The sequence below is a fragment of the Pogoniulus pusillus genome, chromosome 28 (assembly GCF_015220805.1).
Source record: "Pogoniulus pusillus isolate bPogPus1 chromosome 28, bPogPus1.pri, whole genome shotgun sequence".
Taxonomy (NCBI): Eukaryota; Metazoa; Chordata; class Aves; order Piciformes; family Lybiidae; genus Pogoniulus; species Pogoniulus pusillus.
In genome coordinates this window covers 9,264,261-9,285,840 of record NC_087291.1, presented here as the reverse complement: position 1 = coordinate 9,285,840, position 21,580 = coordinate 9,264,261, and the positions used below count along the sequence as shown (strand labels likewise).

Here is a 21,580-nt window from a genome sequence, read left to right as displayed (position 1 = left end):
TCCAGGATTAAATAGGTATCAGAAAGTGTTTGGGTGTGTATCTTTGCATTGAATAAAGTCTCACTATATGTTAACTCACTAATACAAACTCATATGTTTTGTGTGATCCTTAAAGGTAAGTTACATAAGGCTTGCACCTCCCCTGAAGAGACAATTTGGGGATAAAAGAAGAACAAAACAAACACAACAGGACAAACAATTAAAAGACACTTACAATGTATCTTGATTTCACTCCTGGTTGTCATTTTGTATCTCTCAGGTGTCACAACTTCAGAGGGGAGCATCCACATGAGTACCAAAGCAACAGCGCCTCCACACTGTTGTTTCGCCCACACTCTTATCAGACCCTTCTCGTCATCCTCCCTCTCCTCTGAGACCTGCTACCTCCTTCATTCTAATTTCTCCACAATAACTCCATGTAACAGTGTCTTATTTCAGCAGCCACACGAGCTGTGCACAGCATTGACACCTTAAACCCACACAGTGCAAACCTGCACTTTTAAAACAAGAGGCTACGGGGGGAAAAAAAAGGAGTTAAACATGTTTGAAAGGAGATCAAGTGAACATCAACAATGTTAGTCCATTCAATTGTTTGAACTCAATACCTATGGGATAGAAAGCAAATGGTCTATCTTTACTACTCTTAGGAACATGCAAAGGGCAAGAGCTTGCTCATTTCAGGCATTCTAGGTAGGCACTGCTGTACAGGTTACCTGGAAAAAGTCTTGGCACCTGACATCAGCAACACAAATGCAGAGAATGCCAATGCCCACCATTGCAGAGTGCTGTTACTCCTCAGTGATGCCTCCCAGTTTGTGGTCCCTTAGCTCTGACAGCTCCTCGTGATGTCCCTGCAAATCCTCTCACTGCAGCAACCCTTTTGCTCCCCGAGCTCCAAAGAGCTGTGCGAAGACAAAACCCGTCATTTCTCAAGCTTGCTTCACTGACAGCACAAACTTAACAGACAGCTGAGGATGAAATACCAAAATACACAACCACACACACCACCACCACAAGCACACACCCCAAAACAACCTACCACACAACTGCTGTGGACTGCGACCAGTGCAATTGGGTAAGAAACAACTTCAGTACAAAAGAAGTCTTGTCATGAACAGTCATAGAGGCAAAGTTAGCAACTGCCATAGCCAAATGTAAGGCTGCTGCAATCAACTATGTTTACAGGGGCAGGGGAAGAAGTGTCTCATTGGTCATTCTACAGACAACAAAAGAACAACAGGCAAGAAAAATCCAACCAAACCTCTTACACACACACACCCCGAGTTTATTAGTTCCTCCCCCTCAGGTTGCTACAAGCAGCTGATGCTTGATCACAACAGAGTGAATTAGTGTGTTTAATGTTCCTCTAGTGAGAAGGGAATTTTACAGGGGAGGCAAACAGATTTACAGAATGAAATAAAATTTACTCTAGTTGCATATTAATGTATTTGGGGGGAAAAAATTGAACCTTTTTTCATTACAAAGTGAGGGAGAAGACTTCTCATTTTCCTCATGGCAAACATAGATACTGATGCCAACTACACCACTGGAGTGACTTGTCCTGTAAGAGCTGCTGCAGCCTCTGCCTGCCTTCTGACTTCACACTGCAGCTCCATGGACATAAACATTCTTTTCGGCCTCTAAGTTGTTTGTTTTGTCACCAAAAGCACCTAATGAACAGAAACAAGCTCACTAAAACAAACCTTTTTGAACACATTCTAAGCCATGTTTTTTACAAAGGTATGTATTTGTGTGTGTATATATATCTCTATTTGCTCATTTCTAGTAATTACTGGCAAATACAAAAGCAAGGGGTCACACTCCCTAAATAAAGGACACTGAATTTCTGATAAAAGCACAGTCAGATTTAAGTGACAAAGAGAAGGAGTTATATCACTTCTATTCAAAGGTAAGTAATTTCTAGTCTATATTACAAGGCATACTGATGACAGTTACTGTATTTTATCAAATCAAGCCATTAGCTTGTGAACCAAGAAGTTCATCTTGACTCCTTATCTGTGAAAGAGAGAAAGGAGAGTGGTTTCTAATACAGACTTGTTAACACATATTTCCATTCCTTATTTTGATATGCTGATCTGGACAGTAGAATACTTCAAGAGGGAACTTTACTGCTCCCATTTCAGAACCAGCTCAGCAATTCAAGCAGACAAAGCTTAGCTAAGCCACAGGCAAACTGCAGCAGTATTTCTCTTTGTGTTGCCTCATTATTTAATCCCAGACCTGGATTTAAAACCACTCTGTGCTACCACTCAGAGTAAGGATTTTCACAAAAGTTTAAACAAAGAAAGTCTTCCTCAAAGCTCATGTGCAACAATGGCTAGCTCCTAACTACACTTTTTACCTCTCATCTTGCACACACAGCCCAAAGTAGCTGCTTTGAAAAGCTGCAATAACTCAGAAACATGAATCAAAATTCTGGGTGTTGGGTTACCTCACAGATGCCTCTGTGCTGATGATCAGATTTTCTACAGGTGCCTGCAAAACACCACATCTGGTTGTTACCTTCCACCAGGACAAACTAGCAGAAAGCTATGTGGAGGACCAGTACACACCACACAGCTTCACACCCTAAAGACACCAGCCAAACAACCGGGCACAGGGCTGGGCTCCCCTGCCAGGATAAACTCCAATACTTGAAAAGAGGCTGGATATTTGCAGACAGGATACAACAACTCAAGAAGCACAACCAGAGGATTTATGCTGACACAACCAGTTACACCACACAAAATAGGTACTAGCAACCGATGTAAGCCTGACTGTAATGCTGATGGTTACATAGATGAGCTGAGTTGTAGGCTTTCATCTACTACCACTGGCTTCCAGATTTCAGTCTGACAAATCTTCACATCACTCCTTAGACTAAAAGCTTACACTCGTTATTTGTAAATTCCCTTGAGTGGTCTATAGAGACACTTTGAGAAGAAAAGTGTAAAGATTCTGCTATTACCATATTAATGCTGAATTCATAATTTCAATAGCTTTCATTTTCCAGGTGTTGCTAATGAGAGAAAGTTGTTCAGATTTCATTCTGTTCTTTAATTAAGGAATTAAGCATTGCTTTAAATGGGAAGATCCAGTATCCTTTAGGAAGACTGCCTTTCATCTACATTTCTGGCTTGACTTTTGAGGTCTCTTGTCTTCACCCACAATGAAATTTTGGAGAAGCTGAAATAGGGGGGAGTATTCTTTGGGTTGGGTTTAGGTTTTTCCTTTCTTTCACTGCTTGTTGGGAGGTGTTTGATTTTTTTTCCCCCTACGTGCCATAGTTTCTCTCCTCTTCAGGTCAGAGTTCTGTATTTCTTGAACAACTGTAGTACTTAGAGCTACGGTCAGTTGTCATTGATTCCCCCATCCCATCACTAACTTGCCATTAACTTGGACATAAGTGAAAGCACACAGGAGACATGAAACACTGGGGGGAAAAAAGTCTTTAAATACAAAAACACTTCCAAAAACAAAGAGATTTGTTTATTTCAAATCTTGACTGGTACATACTAGTAATCCCCTAATGTGGGGACAGTGCCCATCCTCCATCTTTCTCCTCCTCACCCCTCCTCTCCTTCAGCCACCAAAATAACTTAGAGCTTCTTCTGTCCCTCCACCTGTGTTTTTACAGTGTCCACAGGGACTGCTAATTGAAGTAGTAACTCGTTCCATTATGAACTGTGATGTTTCACATCAGCTGTAAGGAGCAGCTCTAGACTGAAACTTGTATATTTCATCCCTACAGTACATGGCCAAGTTAGGGGCTGGAGAGCTCTGGATAGGAAGTTAAAAGAAAGAGGGTTGTTATTCTCAGTAAATTCAGCTCATTTGAAAGGACCCAAGCAGAAAAATGAACTGAAGTGTGATACTTTAGTGTAATTTCTGAATAAAAAAAGCTGAAGTCTTGAGAAATTAAAGAACTCATACTTTGTTCCATGAAGCACCTTCTGTAGATACTCTCAGTGTTTTTACCCTGCATGTCTTCCTTGCTACCATCATTCACTCCACAGATGTTTGCACATCAATCAGAAACCCAATGGATGTAAGTAACACAGATACCATGGACAATTTAGCATTTTTTTTGTATAAGAGGCATGACCTTGTCTTTAAAACAGTTCATTGGCTCACCCCTCTCAGACGGAAATACATAAGCAAAGTCCACAGCATCCATAGCAGTGTGGTGGCAACTGCATTTGTCTGAGACCAACTTGCTCAACTGCAAGTCTGTTTGCAGAGAACATCAGAAACAGTTCCCAGATTCCTTAGATCACAGCTATAAACAGGGATCTAAGCCATTTTGGTCTTTTTCTGGTCAGGCTCAAATGAAACTAAGGTTTTTCATACTCAGTTCAAATTCACTATGTGCTCCAGATGAACCAAATTCAGTTCTAGTTGTTGGGGTGGAGGAGCAAAATAAGGCTTGAAGTGAAATAGCAAGAGTTGCTCCATTTACAGCAGGTAATTGCAAGAAACACAGCCTGAAACAGCCAGACTTATATTTGGTACTTTTTTTTTTAAACTATTAAATATTCAATTTAAACCTTTCTTATCCTGAACAAGATAATTTAGAGATTGATGCCAGCAAGGCATTAAGGGAGTTCAGGGACTGACCTATCCCAGCCATTACATTGCTACTGCCTCCCTGTTTCACACCAAACAGACCACTTGAAGGGAAAGCCTGTTTGCTACCCACCTCAGGCTACTTCACCAAAAAATAACCAAGCCTAAACAAACAACAACAAAAAAAACCCACAACACCTCAGGAATTAATATGCAATTCCTAAAATTACCTCAGAAAATGAAGATTCCTGTGGGATCTGAGAAATAGAAACACACTGAAATGCTTGTGTTGCTGAAATCATCATCTACCTCCTGTAACTAGAGTAAATGAAACATCTTGCTGAGCCTGATTTTAACTGTGTGTAAAACTTCAGCTAACAAACAGGCTCAATAGCACTTTGAAGTCTCTTCCACAATACGATGGGATATTAACAAGGATATTACTCCACTGTCTGTATAACATCTAAAAAAATGAATCAAGTCTTACTGCTCAAAAGAACAAAATAAGCTAAAAAGTTACAAAGATCACAGAAGGAAACAACATTTTCAAGGGTACAGCCACATTTCAGGGGCTTTCTAGTGTTGAAAAACATAGTGCCTATGTGTGTACATACATAGCTCTCTCTCTGCATCCACCCTGCCTGAAACTTCTATTTTCTATTACTGTCTTCATAAATAGGTGTATTGCTCAATATTGCAAGAGGACAGCTCTATACTGACATACCTGAGAATTTAAAGAGATACTGTGCCCGTGTTTTGATGTTCCATCAAAGGCTAACACAGACCTGCAGTTAGCCTGCACATGTGGTTGTGGTTTCTTTAAATTAAAAAGTAGTAGTAATAATAACATCCTCATTACTTCTTTCAGTCTCAAGACAGAACAAGTAAAGTTTTTAAAGCAGTGGCAAGATAAATATCTTCTTTTACATTTTTTAGACTACACCAACAGGAAGAGATTGAGTAGAACACTTCCCCGGTTTTATAACAGGATAAATATAAGCTTATTGTATATTCCCTATTACTTCATTTAAAAATACATCTCTTCCATCTGAAAGGACTCAGTACAATACATCTTATTCATATAAGAAATAGAACCTGACTTTTGAAGTATAAACTGATGCACACGACAACTAAGACTAGACTGCACAGATCCTAATTCTCACTTTGATTCTCTAGCAATTATTTTACTAAGACACCCTGTTGAACTAATTGACTACCAACAAGAAACATCACTCAAGTGCTGCCTCTTTACTAATGGCAATTCCATGTGGTCTTAAACTGATCAAGCAACCTAAATCAGATGAGGTTTAACTCACTCTGCTGGAGTGCTAGGATATGTGGGTTTTGCACTATCACCACTAAATATTTTTTTCTTCCTTTCTCTTGCCCTTATCAACCCCCAAAAGTCATAGAAAGTGACCACTCTGGTTTTTGACTTTGTCTTTTTTATGCTATCACTAGACATATCTTTTTAAAAAGAAATTGCTTTTTCTGTACTTACATTACTTGCTAAAAGAAACAGATTATGGTTTTCAGGCATTATTGTCATTTCTAATAAGTAATTTTCTCTGAAGAGTTCTCCCCCAAAATAAATTCCTATTGAATTACAACCAAAAAAAAAGAAGGTTGGGGACAAAATAGCATCAAAGTTTCATAGCTATAGTCACAGTAAAAGTTTGTTATTTAGAACCATGTACTCTCCCCTCCAAACAAACACATACTCTCAAGGTATAAAATACACCACCTTCCAGCTGCAATGTAGAGTTAGGTATTATACACACTTCACACACACGCAATATTTCCCACATTAAGTTTTTACCTAAAGACAGGCTGCTAGGAAAAATAATTGAGTAAGTCGTTCTAAGAAGTTCAATTTATAAAGCATCATCAGTCATGCAAAGCTTTCTATTCTCTACAAAGCTTATTTTCTCCTTTTATTTTATAGGGCAGTAATTCTGGAGAGGGTAAGTACATCTACACCAGTAAATCCACACTCACAGTAGGTATTTTGCACTGGTATGGTTAAAGCATCATGCAACTTGAGCATAAAAGGAGACTTCCACAGTTCTTTTACATTTACTTAATAGAAATATGCAATTATTTCTTTCATTAAACTTCATTCTGAAGAATTATCAAAACACTCTTCTCTACTTTTGTCCTAACAGCTTTGATTAGTGTGCACAAGCTTGTATAGTATAAATATAAGAAAGCAACCCCTAAGCTTTCAGACCATGCCTTGATGAAAGCCTCAGAGTATCATTTCATTCTGTTCAATTGGAAGAGTCAACAGCTAAAAATTGATCTATTTTTAAATTATGCAACTTTTTGATTTTACAGGTTTGTTTGGTTTTTTGTTTTTAAGGCAAGTTCTGTTAAAAAATCATTTGTTTCAGAGGTGTATTTTCTTTAGTAACCTTTACAGTTAATTTATTCTTACTTTCAAAGTAGTATTTAGAAAATCAGAACTTTTAAGAAGTGCACTATAAAGCAGTTATAGGGTAGCCACTACCACCTTTTAAATAACTCCATTTTCCATTCTTTTTTCACAGAACACAGAGATTATGCATCTCTCTCTCTCAAAAGAAGATCAGTGAGCACTGAGTTTTCCCACCATCACTGTAGATTTAAACACACTATCACAATCAGAACACATACATTATGATGCACATCTCTCACATGAGGATCACACTGAGCACTCACTTTTTCCACCATCACTGCAGATTAAAACACACTTTCACAATCAGAACCAAAAAGACCCTTACATTTCTACACTGAAATCTACACTTTCAAGTGTAACACTTACACTAATTCACTTGGTATTAAAACAAGCAAAACTTTATCTTTTAAAAAAGTTAATTTCAAAGAAGAGAAAAGTTATATTGTACTAGAACTACCCAGCTAAACCATAAACAGGATTTACAAGTTAGCTATCATTAACATCAAGGTTATTTGCATTTAGTTTTCAAATGCATCATGTTTTGCTAGATGTTTAAATAAAAATTCATGTGGTGATGGTTATTTTCACCAAGTTTAATAAATTGTTTAGCAGTTAATCACTTCAAATTCAGTTTGTATACATATATGCAAACTTATTGTCACACCAAAGCAGTAATTACTAGCTTCTTTTTGCAATCATACAGCACTGATTTGTTACAGAGATACCCAAATTAGGTGGTACCTGCCCCACTAGTAGATCAAGATGCTTTTACCTGAGAGCACAGCTTAGTGTCATTTAAATAAGCCTTTCAACGCTTTGAAATTCAGATGCTCCATCTGCATATAGATATGCTCAACAATTGAGGATTTAAGACCATTTTAAAGGAAAAGAGCAGGAACAAGCCAAAGATACTAAATCTTTTCTCCTTCTTTTAAAATCAGTATATGCAAGGCTATGATGTTACAAGATAAGTGAATACTCAGTCACAGAGAGCAAAAATGATCAGAAGGATCACTCGCCAGTTCCCTGTCGGTATGTCGTCTTCATCCATTTCCCCCCTACCATCCCCTCCCAAAAACTCATCTCAAAACCACGCTGGTATCAGCTTAGTGGCGAGTACTGGACTACACAATCAAACAATTGCCGGTAACAGCCAGAAACAGAGCAACCAAACGCCTCTAAACAAAGCAAGCACTCCCTCCCTCTCCTCCCCCAGACCTCAAAGACATGCTTTAATAGTTTGTAACCACATGCACGTTATCCGGAGTGCAAGGGAAGTTCACGGAGCTGGATGTTAGAGGGAAAAGAAACAGGTCAGGGCACCTGCTCAGCCCCCCAGCCCTAAACCAGGCAAAGCTCTCCTCACCTAGCCCGAGTCTCACCAGGAACCACACACATCACGACCATCTCCCCAAAGCTCTCTCTCCTCAGACGTCACTGTTTCCTCAGAAAATTGCAGTGGCGAAACTCTACTTCAGGTTTGAGCAGACTTTTCCATGCCTTGCTTTATTTTCCTCCCCTTGTTTCTTCACTTTTTGTTTTAAACCCAGTGACCCAAGTCAGAACTGGACCAAGGAACAGAGAACCACTGCACTCTACAGCTAAGAAGTCAGGGCAGCCTGAAGTTCCATTTGAAAAGCCATTTTGCAGAGGCAGTGCCCAAAACACAGCGCTGCTGTGCAGCGAGGGACTGACGCAAGGACGTGTGCCGTGCTACAGCTCTGCTGCCATTCATGCAGCCAGAAGTGGCATTTTCATATTAAGATGAAGTTAATCCAACGTATGCAAACCCAGTAACAGTCGTAGTAAGTGACCTGTGTGGATCAACTGATGTGAGCAAAAGGGCCAGGAAGAAAAAGCAGTCTACGGAACGTTATTATTTGCCACAAAGGCCAACCACAAGTGAGTGCAATTTTGTGATTGGACTGAAGCTGGTCAGACAAGTAGGGAGAGAGCAACCTTTACCTCAATTCAAAAGTTGGAAGGGTTCTACACGTAACGTTCAATCTTCTAAACCTTTTCCCAAGTTTATTTTCAAGGAGTAATGGGTAGCTCCAGCTGAAACTGAATATACATACCTGAAGAGATATTTTTGCCCACGATTTCAGTTTCATTGAACTGCCATCAAGCCCTGTTGTATAGAGGAGGGTGTACTCCACAACTTCAAGTAAACATGTTGAATGCAGAATTTGGAGTATATTCACATGTCAACAGGCACTTTGTGTTTAAGAGAGCAGCCAGGGTACAAATCACATTGTTTTATAAGCATCCCCCTAACTGCACAACATAAAAAAAGCCTCCTTAATATAGGTATATAACTTACTCTATGCAAGCATTCTTAGTGCAAATGAAATAAGCTGCAACTCAAAAGCAGCTGACAAACAGAACATCACCACTAGTAATTCAGACTGACAATAACAGAAAAAGAAATACACTCTATCATAAGTGGTCACCTACTTTTTGACTATTATAACTTTAAGTGGGGTGTTTGGGTGCTGATTTTTTTGGGGGTGAAGCTTTGTTTGGGGGTGTTTTTAGACAGTATAGTCATCCTGATACACTGCTCCTACTGGCTTATCTGAAGACATAAGAACAATTTTATACTACTACTAATGCTGTGCACCAGCACTAAGATTAGAAGGGAAAGAAAATGTGTGGTGAACACACAGCATTTAATTTTTTTTTAGGATCTCTAATGTCAGGAGCTGTCAATTTCTCATGTATTTTGTACAGGTTATTAGAAACAGCTACTAAACACTTGTGCTTCACCACAGAATCCCCCTTTATTGTTTGTAAATCTACAGGCTGCATCTTAAACTAAATGCTTGGCACCTCCTAGTATGCATTTGAAGGGGGGGACGGGGGACTGTTGGAAATCTGAATTTGTAGACAGTTTTCAATGCCTACCATTCTTCAAAGTTGCACATTTCTTAAAGGCATACTACATGAAAAATTTCTGCACAGCTGCAAAGTTCATACAGTAAGGTAATAAGTATTGAGGTGCTCCAGGACTTGTTAGGGGCAAAAGTAGTATTGCCTGGTTAGCAACAACAGTTTTTAGTTCTGCTGCTGCCCCCCAACACCTAGAATTTGAAGTAACCAAACTTCTATTAACACAGAGCTCATGCTGTAATAACTCTTGTTGTTAATCAGCACCGGCACCCACTGTGATCAATACCACTAAAAGACACTTAGCATTGAATCTCTCTCACTTGACCCTAGCAAACAGCTCCCTCTGCACACCAGAACGTTGGGTTTCCACAAAGAATGACGTGGTTTACTCAGGGAACCAGTTCTTTTGATGAGGGACTCATGTGCTCTGTACAGCACAGCAGTATACACCTATTACAGACCAGCCACTTGATGGAGAGTGGAACTGTGCAAGCTCCTATACAATTAGCAACTAAAACAAATCATTTCCTACCCCACCCCTCCAACCATTATCCACTGAAGGCTGCTACAAAACTTTCACTACCAAAACAATTTTAAAAAATTAATTTCAAGCATGTTTGTCAGAATTTTAATTTACATCAGGAAAAGGACAACACATGGTAAGTGTGGGCTGTTATTTTGGATTTAAACAGCACCTAAATTCCTCAAGCATCCTACATATTATCTTACTCAAAGTACAGTCCTAAAGAGGCAGCGTTATGAATTTTTTTACCCTAAATGTAGATTTTTTCCACAATAACCAAGAAAGCATCAACACACAGAGAGTCTCCTTTATGTGTACAAACCAAACGATTCACTCTACCACCAAAAACACATTTCTGGGTGATCTGTTCTGGAGCTGGCTTTAAAAGAAGAGGAAGGTAGAAAACCTGTATCTTTTGCCATTGATGGATGATACATGCAGTTTCCCTGCCAAAGCTGAAGTAGTTTTGCAAACTCGGTTTCCCAAGAGCGTCCCAGCAGCACGCTAAGGACTTGGCTCCAAGGGCAGGGGAGAAGGGGCAGAAAACATGCAGGATCAGGCCCCAGAACGAAAGCTGCATGAAGCAACTCACTCGATGGGTTGCTTTTCACCCCCGCTTTCTCACAGCTAGTCATATCCTGCCTTGCCAATTCCTAGAAAACTGAGTTCCACCTCGATCCACTCACGGATAACTCCAAATCCTAACACGAGTCTTTTACTTCACCCCTACCCACTACTTAATATGAACTTTCAGGACCATACCTGAGAACCCAACTAATAATTGAAGAGGTTTTTTTCCTCCCCAGCAGAATTTTTTGTTGACACAGGCTACATTTCCCTTGATCTCAAATCTTGATTCCTACATTACAATATTCAAGGTTTTGTTAGGGCGAAACAAGCTCCATTTTTGAGGAAAAAAGCCACTACAGGCTGTGTGCATCTCACATTTTAAAATAAAAATCAATTTCCCAAAACAATAAAGCTCTATTTTCAAAGGGGGGGGGGGGGGGGGGAATGCATGACACATGGTGTAGACTACATATTTTAAAATAGCGTTCCTAAAGTTCAGCTGAGCATGAAAGTTAATCTTTCTAAAGTGAACATTCAGCTCCAGTTGTGTTCAAGTGTACTAGTACTAGAACAAAGGGGGGAAAAAAGGGAAAACCCAACCTTTCTATTTTAATAAATTCTTCAGATATTTTTAGCTGGTTTCTTAAATGGCAAATTATTCTATGGTAATATAATCTTTTTAAGTGCATGTTTGTGTATATATATACACACACACCGAGGCATACACATTCTCTTTGAAACACTTTTCTGCATGATTTCTTAATCCAACTAAAGCTACAAAATTATTCAAGATACAAAAGACTAAACAGCAGAAAGGCCCTTCCCAGCTGAAGGCCTCTCATTTCATGGCAGTTTTGTTTCAATATTTAGTCCCATACCCAAAAAGAGTGATTTCCTGCTTTGATTCTTAATCATCTGTGCTCCCACCTAAATTTTAACTTAATTAAAAACACAGAACGCCCAATTTTACCTGTGAGAAGCATTTCTGCAACCAGATTTGTACAAGGGCAGTTTCAGTTGATTCAGATTCTGCCTCGCCATGAAGAGAAAAGCAACAAAGGGAAACACAGCGCTGATAAAGTTACATCACACAAGAGACAGTTTTTACACCACAGGTTGCTCTTGTGCCAGCTGCCATGATAATAGGCTTCAGCAAAATGACAATCAATATTATCATCTAATACAATTTCCCATATTAAAATTTCACACTTGCAGGAAAAAAAGCAACCCACACCACCTTTTTGGGCTCCACTCTTCTATTGCCATGAAACAGAGTATTCTAACGTTTACCCTACCATTGACCCTTGTAATATACTTTATTTGCTCAGTATCCAACTACAAACAGAAAGGTTTTCTTCTCTGTTAAACATATGCATCTTTCTACACACACCCACAAAGCGACATTGAAGGTTCAAAAAGAAGAAAAAAACAGGAGATAATAAATATTTTTCATTAATTATCTGAAACTTGCCCAAATTCACAGGAGCTCTTGCTCCCATGCAAACACTTTCCAAAGCCACATTTTTTTTCTTCCAGGTGATGAAGAGTACCCACACAAATAAGCATGCCCAGACAGTCTGGCTAGCACCAGTAATCACTGGGCTTACTGATGCCCCCAGTAAACCTTAAACCCAGATTCCTGGGGAGATTTTGGGTGGCACATTCTACAGCATTTTATTTGAACAGCAAGTGTACAATTCATACAGCAAAGATACAGGATGGAAAGGAATTCAAGTGCACACACTTGGCATGCCCAGAAAAAAAAAGGATGGAAGCCTCAGACTACAACTATCAAATACCACACAGGTATTTCTGATAACAATATCACATTTTCTAGATGAAATAAGGAAAATTTATGGGTTTATCTCAGCTTTCAGCAGCAATTAGCATGTAACTCAGCATATAATTCTCTACTTTGCACCATTTGAGATGAAGAATGCACTGACATGGAGATAAACACTTTGCATATGAAAACAAAATGAGAACACACATTAAAAGAGAATCACGTTAAAGCTCTCTGGAAGTACACAAAGCACCTCAATATTGCTAAGTACATTAGTCCTATTCAAACTGTTCCACCTTTTCCTCTTCTTCTAGAAAATAGGAAATATTATCTTAGATTTTACAGCATTTAATTTTTGCACACATTCTCCACCTATTTACTCATTCTGAATAATCAAATGCCAAGAACAGAGAAAAAAATCCCACATCAATATCGCCTTGAGCTCATCTCATTGGGCTCATGCAAGGATGAAAAGACCAGAAAAAGTCTTCACTGTGACCCATGGCACTATATATTTGTTACCAAAAATCTCAGGAGGATAAAATCCTAAAAGCTAGGATGACATTAAGGAGAGGAACAGGTTTGAGAAGCAAAGAATCTATTTTGTGTGGCTCCCTGAAGAGCCAACCCTGTCCATCATGAAGTGTAAGGTGTATTTTAATTCTTCCTGGGTCCCTCTCTCATGGCCAGTGTAGAAAGCTTCTCATTTTCTGTTAAGCTGGTAAAAACCCAGGCCATTTAAGATTTTTTCAGGTCAAAAACATGTATTTGAAGTCCACCCAGTAGCTAACCAGAAGCCATAAAAGGACTCCAGCACTGTAGAGTCCTATGCTCTGCACTTAAAAGAGCAACTGAAATGCACACAGCCCCATTTTACAAAAATACCATGTTCAAGGGCTCAAAAATGTGGAAAATGTTATTACCCCATGCTTCAGGGGGGAAAAAAATAGGAGAAATAAAAAATAGCTTCAAACATTTCCTGATTATATTTTAACACCCTCCAAAATAATCCTGTTTTGGAAGTAGAATTCTTTATTCCATTCTTTCAAAATCTGTCCTATCTACAAACAATTCAATGTCTGCTACAAGTGTGCTTTCAGGATTCTTCCTGTTAAAGAGAAAGGAGTAGAAAGAAAGCAGGATCAGCCTCTAAGGAGGCTGTAGGTGTATTTCATACAGTCTGGCTTTTTTGGGTTTTTTAACTGCAACAAGGAAAGATATTATTATTACTATTATTATTATTGATCAAATGTGATGAGTTAAAGTTAAAATTCCAACAACCAAATAGTTAACAGAGTTAAAAGTCCTTGCCACAGTGAGTCGTTGTCTATGTAGGAATCACCACAACTATTTGCATTTGTTCCCACTCTAATTGTAAGCTGTCAAAGATTATATATCTATTAAAAAAAAAATTAGCTTCCTGTTCTGCAAAATTAAGTGTGGAAACAGAATAAACCTCCAGAACTACACAATGTTTCAGGTCTTCACTTTCTAAAGCATCTCAGTTTGGACCCAGGTGTAGTCCTCCACTTTGTCCCACAGGAAAGAGCACAAATTCAGCTAAAGAACAACAGATTTTGTATCATATCTTCATCCTTTCAACATGATTCTCTCTGCTAGGTATTTGCAGAAGCAAAACTAAAGATCAGTGCCACTCCTTTTAATATCTGTGACCACTGTAGTCACCATACATACTTTAGCCCCGTGAAGCTGTTTCCCACCATCTCGTTACACTGACAATTAGCAACACAACTCAAAGCCCATCCAACAGTGTAAGGCTTGTCTCTTGAACAGATAGGGATGCACACAGCAATTTGAGCCCGTTTTCCTCAAATCAGCCTTCAGGTGCTTCAGCACAGCTGCCAGGTCATTCCCCTCCCTGTAGCACAGCTCATTAAAAGGCAGTGTTACCTCCAAGGTACATCTTTACTACCCTCTTCTCCTGCTCCACTCCCAAATAAACCCTCCAGAAGAGACACAATGAATTCCTTTTCCTAAAAAAAGAGCACTCAACGTATGTTGGGGGAGAAATTAACCTACTAATTGGAAGAATACCTCATCGTTACCACAAGTGAGTTGTTGTCAGCATTTTAGGCACCTGAGGGCCCCGGGAATAGGCATAATGGACCCGATCTAAGCGGGAAGCTCACCTGAGCACAAGAGGCAGAGCTAGGAGGCTGCGCCAGGCACAGCCCCAGGTGCCCAGAGTTGGCGCCTGCCCTCCCCCCTCAACACGCACAAGTGACATCAGGGCCATTTGAATAATCAGATTGCAGCATGCATCGCCTTGCGAGATACCAGCTGCTCTTGGATTGCTGCAAGGTAGTACCCAAAGCCTTGCACCACAAGTTTCATGGGCACAGGCACACGTACACGATGGGCTGCCATCATGCTCTTCCCACATGGCTGCTTTGCAAAAAGAACGCCCATCTGAGCAGTGATCACGACTAGCAGTGCCCTGCCTTCTCTCGCAGTCTGTGACTAGCAGTCAGGAATATTACAGTGCCTTCCCCAACTTCTGCATGAAGCGACCTAACCCTTCAAATATGGCAGTAGCCTTCTTCTACACCAAGGGGTCTGAATGCAGAAATGCTGCATTCCTCTGGCATTCTCTTGAGATTTCAATAGCAAGTCAGGAATCTACTCCAAGCTTATTAAATACTTTGCACCTCCCCCGAAATAATTCTCCACCCTCCCATCAAGGAAATCTTGACCAGGCCCCTTCTTGCAACCGCAGTATGTCCCCTTCTCTGCCTTTAAGTACTTCCAGGGAGGAGGAGGGGGAGGAGGCCACACAGAATGCCCTCTCCTTTCTTCCACAGCAGGTGAGAAGATAATTTTGCAAACCTGGGTGTGCCCATTTCAAATCTGAAGATCCAGCAGGGGCTGGAATGCAGTGACTACTGGGCGCAAGAATTTCATCCTGAATAACAAGCCATGCAGACTCCACTCTCTTCTAGATTCAGCTCAACTTTATGGCAACCCTAGCCGACACCACCTCTTGACCGTCCTTTATGTGAAGAGGATATGGATTACCAAACCCTTACCCTTTCCTCCCATGCACCTCAGACACCTCTGGAGAAAGACACCCACAAACTACCTTTGCAAGTGGTAATACACACACTCTGCTGGGCGGGGAGGGGGAACAACATAAATAATCATGTTTAAGGAGGTTGAAACGAGGGGCACTGGGACTCTGCATGAAGCAGTCTCAAGCAGCAGAGGTCAATACAATGTATTGAATAATTTCAGTGCACTACAACACAACTTTTGCTCTTATGAAGTAATCATTTGACCAACCTATTAACCGTACACTCATGCTGACAGATGGACTTGACACATGCACTTTTTTTTTCAAATGGCGTCACTTCTCCAACCGTATCTCACTCGCTGGAGCACACAGGCCTCTCTGGAAAGCTCTCCCCAGCAAACACACTGGGTGGGCCTTGTGAGCAACACATCCCCTCCACACACCCTGAAAGCATCTACACCTTTCCCTTGGGTGGAAAAAGATACAAAGACTTCAAGTGAGTTACTTTGAAAGCAACCACTTTCACCAAAACACTCAACGTTTGAAAACTGTGGTTTTGCACATACCTAACAACTCTAAATATATGCCTAGTAAGCAATGTTTATAGAGATGTGGAAAAAAAAAACTCCCAACTTTTTGACCCTCCCAAAAAATAAAAACTATCAGGCATCTATAAAATAAAGGAAGGAGTCACTGTTACACATGGAAGCCACTGAATGAATTTTAAATGGCTTTTCTGTATTTGATGCTGGGAAAAGAGGAGTGGAAACAAAGGGGAAGGAAGTGCAGCTATGAGAAATGCAATTTAATTTTCTCTTAAACAGCAGTATAAATCTGAACTCTATCTAATACATTCCAACATGATACTGCAGGATAAAACAGTGATTTAACAAATAAGGGCTTTGGGAAGAAGCCATAGACATATGCTGGTACAATTACATGTGCACTCTTTTCAGTGTGGCTATATATATGCAGGCAACGTATGCCTAGAAAAGTGCTTAAGTTGAGTGCAGGATTCGTTTCAACAAGTTAAACAGAGAGGCACAATTTTGATAATTGCCAATTCACAGATAAATAGGAAGACAAGCTACCCAATATGAAAAATGGACTTTCACACCATTCCAGCTGCCAGGTGAAACAACAGGAAAATACTTTTAAACACATGAAGCAATATTAAAAAAGTTGAGGGGCTATCAGTGACTTGAAATTTACCTTCACAAAAATTAAATTCACCCTTATGAAAATGCAGTTCATTTGTTCCCAACAGCATAAATAGAATACTCGTGCAAATTTAAGATTAAAAAACAAATTTCCTATTAGTCTCTGCCATAAATGAATTTATAAATTCTCACATGCCCCATGGAATTTTCTCCTTAAAGCCAAAAAAAAAAAAAAACCCAAAATCCATCTACAACAGTATTTTTGTATCAAAAAGAGATCTGAAATATAGGTTACTGCAAATCAAAGCCATGTATCTTGCATTTTTAATAAGAGCACATACAATGCATTACTTTACCATTAGAAGTATCAAATAAACACAACCATAAGGATTAGCATGCTATGAATTGGTCCAGAGAGGGATTCTCCCTCCTTAAAGCAAAAAATCCTACATACTTCTTCAAACAAAGCTCTCCTCTAAGAGTAAATAGTCATTAAACTTCTAATTCTCAAAATACCAAGACAGACAATTCACCTTTTCAAATCAGCTAATTTATAGAGCCTGTGTTTTAAAAAATAACCCTGAAATAGAAGCCCCTTCTAACAAAGTTACACAGACAGACATACTTCCCAGGTTGAATAATGGAGTACAGGAACAAGCACGTGGAAAGTTTGATCTATTTCTCTTTTACTCTCTGGTGTACTCAGGTTTTCTACCATCTAAATATTTGCAAAAGCAGCATGCTGAATTGCTATAGGCAATGTAAAAACACTACCCTGGTTTATTGCAAGTATTACTTCTTCATACGAGGTCCAACAAAAATCACTGCCTTGCAAAAAAAAAAATCATATATACATTTAGAAATTAAGGATGCATAAATCCTGTCCTTATTGGGAAGAAGTCATTCTCCTGCTGCTTCTACAGACTGGCTCAAAATAGTGATGAAAAATCCTCTCAAATACAGATGAGACTCCTACCACGTGCCTATAAAATGCTGCAGACTCCAACATGGCAGGATTAAAAAAAAAAAAAAAATTGCATACCAGTATATTTACAAGATGCTTTTGTGGCCGGAGCAAAGCTTGTGTGCTTGCCCGTTACACAGCTCACAGCACCAGATCTCAGCTCCTGCTACCACCCTGATTTTAACTCTTCTCCTGGAACTTTAAATATTAAAATCTTCACCATTATTTGCCATCACACCGTAACAGCTTACTGCTCCCACAGAGAGGAGGTTTGCTGGTTGGGGATTTTTTGTTGGTGGTGGTGGTTGTTTTGGGTTTGGTTTTTTCCTAAATAAAATGAATTCTAGCACTGTTGCCCAGCCAAGACACTACATTTATAAGCACGCGAGGTGGTTCTAGCAACCCTCTAGGGCAGCAGCACGGAGTGCATGCCTGGAGGTTTAAGAACGTGGTCCATTTATCTACAGGAGGAAAAAAAAAACCACCACAAACCTAAGCATTTTTCAAATTGCTTCTCCCTGCGTATCTGAGAGACGAAGTAAAAAAAAAATATATATAAAAAGACGTTACCTTTGTCTTTTAGGGACTGAATGTTCAACTTCTATGAGTTTCCCATGCAGCTCCACTTTACCTATAAACAGAAAGGAGAAAATACTTGAGCCTAGCTGTCCGTCTGCCGCTCATACCCGTCTGCCGGAGCTGGCTCTCAGGGGTGTGAGGCAGGAAAAGGGAGAGCAACACGTTAGCCCATTCATCGGCAACCCTAGCACCGGCGGAGCGGGTAAGGCGGCACAGCCCGTCGCCTGGGGCCGAGCCGCTGCCGCGGGGTAGCCGGGGCTGCCCTCAGCCGGGCCCCTTCCTCCGCCCCAGGCTCGAAATGAAAAAAACGGCCGGTAAAGCACCGCGTGCGGGAGCCAGATGCGACCCGGGCTCGGGTACGGAGCGCGGGGGCTCGGGCGGCCCCCGCCGGGCCTCCAACTTGGGGCGGTTTTGTGCGCGGAAGCGAGCGGGAAGGAAGCCGAACGGAGACACCGAGCGCTGCCCGAGCCCGTCTTTCCCAAGGGAAGCTCTCCCAGCAGACCTCCGCGGAGCCGCTTCACGAGAAAAAAATTCATCTCTTTATTTTTTTTTTTTTTTTTTTTTTTAAAGCACACAAAAACAGGATGTTGGGGCCAGGAGCCGGCGCGCTGCTGAAGGCGGTGATGGGTGCTTCAGAGCCACGAAAAGAAACCGAAATAAATAGTAGGGCAGCGGGAGGGGGGCTGCCCTGGCTGCCCCCCTTCCGAGTCTGGGGCAATTCGGCTGCTGGCCCCCAGCCCTGCGGCCTGCGCCAAGCCGCGGGGAGCCCCGGCCAGCTTCGGAGGAAGGCGGCCCCTGCGAGGGGCTGCGGGGGGGGGGGGTTGTGTGGGGGATGTGGGTGTCCAGCTATGTCCGAAGGGGGTGTTCAGCCGCTGCCCAGCGCCCGCAGTCCGCCCCCTCCTCTCGGCACCCACCGCCACCCTCCGCCTCCTCCCCCCCTCCCTCCCTAATGCAGCGAGGGGCCCCGGCCGGGCAGGGCTGGCCGTGGGGTGTGGAAAAACATGGGAGCCGCTGCGCCGCGGGTCCGTGGGCCCAGGCTCCCGCCCCTCCTCAGCCCCACTCCTCCGCCTCACCGAGCCCGTCCTTCCCGGGGGGCCGCTGCCGCGCAAGCCCCACGCAAAGCCTCCGCGGGAAGGCCAAGCAACTCTGGCCACGCTAGGAAAACAACAGTTTGCACTTCACCTGGGGCGGGAGGGGGATCAGGGTAGCAAGGACCCTCCCGAATCTCCATCCCAGAGCGGCGGCGAGGCCCAGCTCTCGCTGCAGCAGGTCCGCTGCCGCTGAGGAGCGCAGGCGGCGGGAGCCGTCGGGGCTATGAAGAAAGCGGGGAGTGGAAAGGACCGCTCACCTGAAAGTGCCTCGATGGCCTTCATGGCCCAGCTCTCGTCGGGGCAGTCCACGAAGGCGTACCCAGTCTTCACCAGGAACTGGCCCGAGAAAGGGATCTTGGAGTCCTTAAAGAGACTTTCCAGGTCGAGGGGGCTAACGTTCTCGCCGAGGTTGCCGATGTAGAGCTTGTTCATCTTCCTGGCGGCTCGGAAAGGCGCGCACAGCGGACTGCAACCCTCGTCTTGCGGGAGGAGGTGGGAAGGAAGGGGAAAATAAAACAAAATGCGATGGAGGAAGGAGAGAGAGAGAGAGAGAGACAGAGAGACAGAGAGAGAGAGAGGGGACGGGGAGGGGGGGGGAAATCAGATCTGCAGCTTGTGTCCCTCCCTCTCTCTCTCAAGGGGTAAAAAAAAAAAAAAAAAAAAAAAAAAAAAAAAAAAAAAAAAAGCGTAGCCAAACGGGAGCCCTAAGTGCCTGCCGTGCTACCCGGGTGCATGGGGGGCGCGGGGGAAACACCCAGCGCCGGGGCCTCGGATGGCGGGCTGAGGAGAGGAAAAGGAGGAGGCAAGGGGAAAGGAAAAAAAAAAAAAACTACTTTTTTTGTCTTGCCCCCAAGCCCCTTTGGCAGCAGCAGGCGGACTATGGAAATGTCACACTACGTGCGTGCAGGCGCCGCCTCTCCCTGTAAAAAAAAAAAAACTAGAGAAGGGGAGGGGGGAGGGAAGGAGGGAGAGAGAGAGAAAAAAAATTACTTGAATATTCCGGCTTTTTGAATGAGCCACGTGTTCAAACTACAAATCAACTTCTCACGTGAGGAATCCCAGCTCTTCAATTAGTGAGTGGATGGGGCGCACACACTCACAGAGAAGGAGGAAGAGGAGGAGGGCCGAGGTGAAGGACGAGAAGGGGTGTGGGGGGAGGCTGGACAGGACAGGACAAGTTTAGAGAGGGCGGAGGAAGGGGAACCAGAGTTGGGTGGGCGCCGGTCGGCACCGCCTCTGCCCTTCCACCGAGGGAGTCGGCTCTGCGCGCCCCCGCCGCCCAAAAACGGCTGGGCGGCTGCACCTCCCCCCGTGCGAGCGGGGTGTGATCCCGGGGAGGGAGGGGAAAAGGCACCGCAATGCCCGCCCCCACACCCCCCCCGCCCCGCTCCGCTCCTCCCCCGCCGTGCCAGGCTGTGGGGATTATTCATTGGGGTCGTGCCTGGGCGATCCCGCTCCCCGACACCATAGGTCGGGGGAGGGGGAGGAGAAAGGGGAAGAAAAAGTAGGGGGAGGGGGTGCAGGCAAAGGGGGAGGTGGCGGGGAAGAGCGGGGATCCGCTCCCGCGCATCTCCGCCGCAGCTGCGTGCTGGGGGACTGGCGGGGCGGGGGGTCTCTCCAGCCTCGGAGGAGCCCCATATGGTAATATTTCTGTATTACTCGCAATGCCCCTTGTGCAGAGCCTTAAGGAAAGGAGGAGAAAGGGGAGGAAAAAAAAAAAGACAAAGGGGTGGAGGAGAGTTGGGGGATGATGAAGAAGGGGAGAGTCCTGGGGCGAGAGAGCCGCACTCCCGCTCTGCCTGGCCCTGGAGGGGCGGGGGGACCACGCTGCCTTTCCATCTGGGTAATGGTGGACGGCGAGGGGGGAAACGCAAAGGCACCGTTGCCCTCGGCTGGTAACGGCACACAAAGGGATCTGGCGACCCCCCTCCTCCCCCCACCCCCCGCCCCCGGCCCGATTTAAGGAACCATTCATAATTCTCCA

At 42.9% G+C, this 21,580-nt stretch overlaps 1 protein-coding gene across 2 annotated transcripts in view; it reads right to left on the bottom strand.

Moving 5' to 3' along the window:
* Positions 1–20,916, bottom strand: part of IGF2BP3 (insulin like growth factor 2 mRNA binding protein 3) — a 118,167-nt gene extending 97,251 nt beyond the window's left edge. Inside the window, exons 1-3 of one of the 2 annotated variants that reach the window (XM_064166949.1) lie at positions 20,587–20,916; positions 19,854–20,075; positions 18,497–18,557 (exon numbers count right to left, since the gene is read on the bottom strand). In XM_064166949.1, coding sequence (XP_064023019.1) covers positions 18,497–18,557; positions 19,854–20,028 — 236 coding nt within the window. In that variant the 5' untranslated portion in view covers positions 20,029–20,075; positions 20,587–20,916. Of the gene's footprint in view, positions 1–18,496; positions 18,558–19,853; positions 20,076–20,429; positions 20,528–20,586 lie in introns of those variants that run through there. The other variant, XM_064166950.1, reaches the window with a different exon arrangement.
* Between the last annotated feature and the right edge of the window lie 664 nt (positions 20,917–21,580).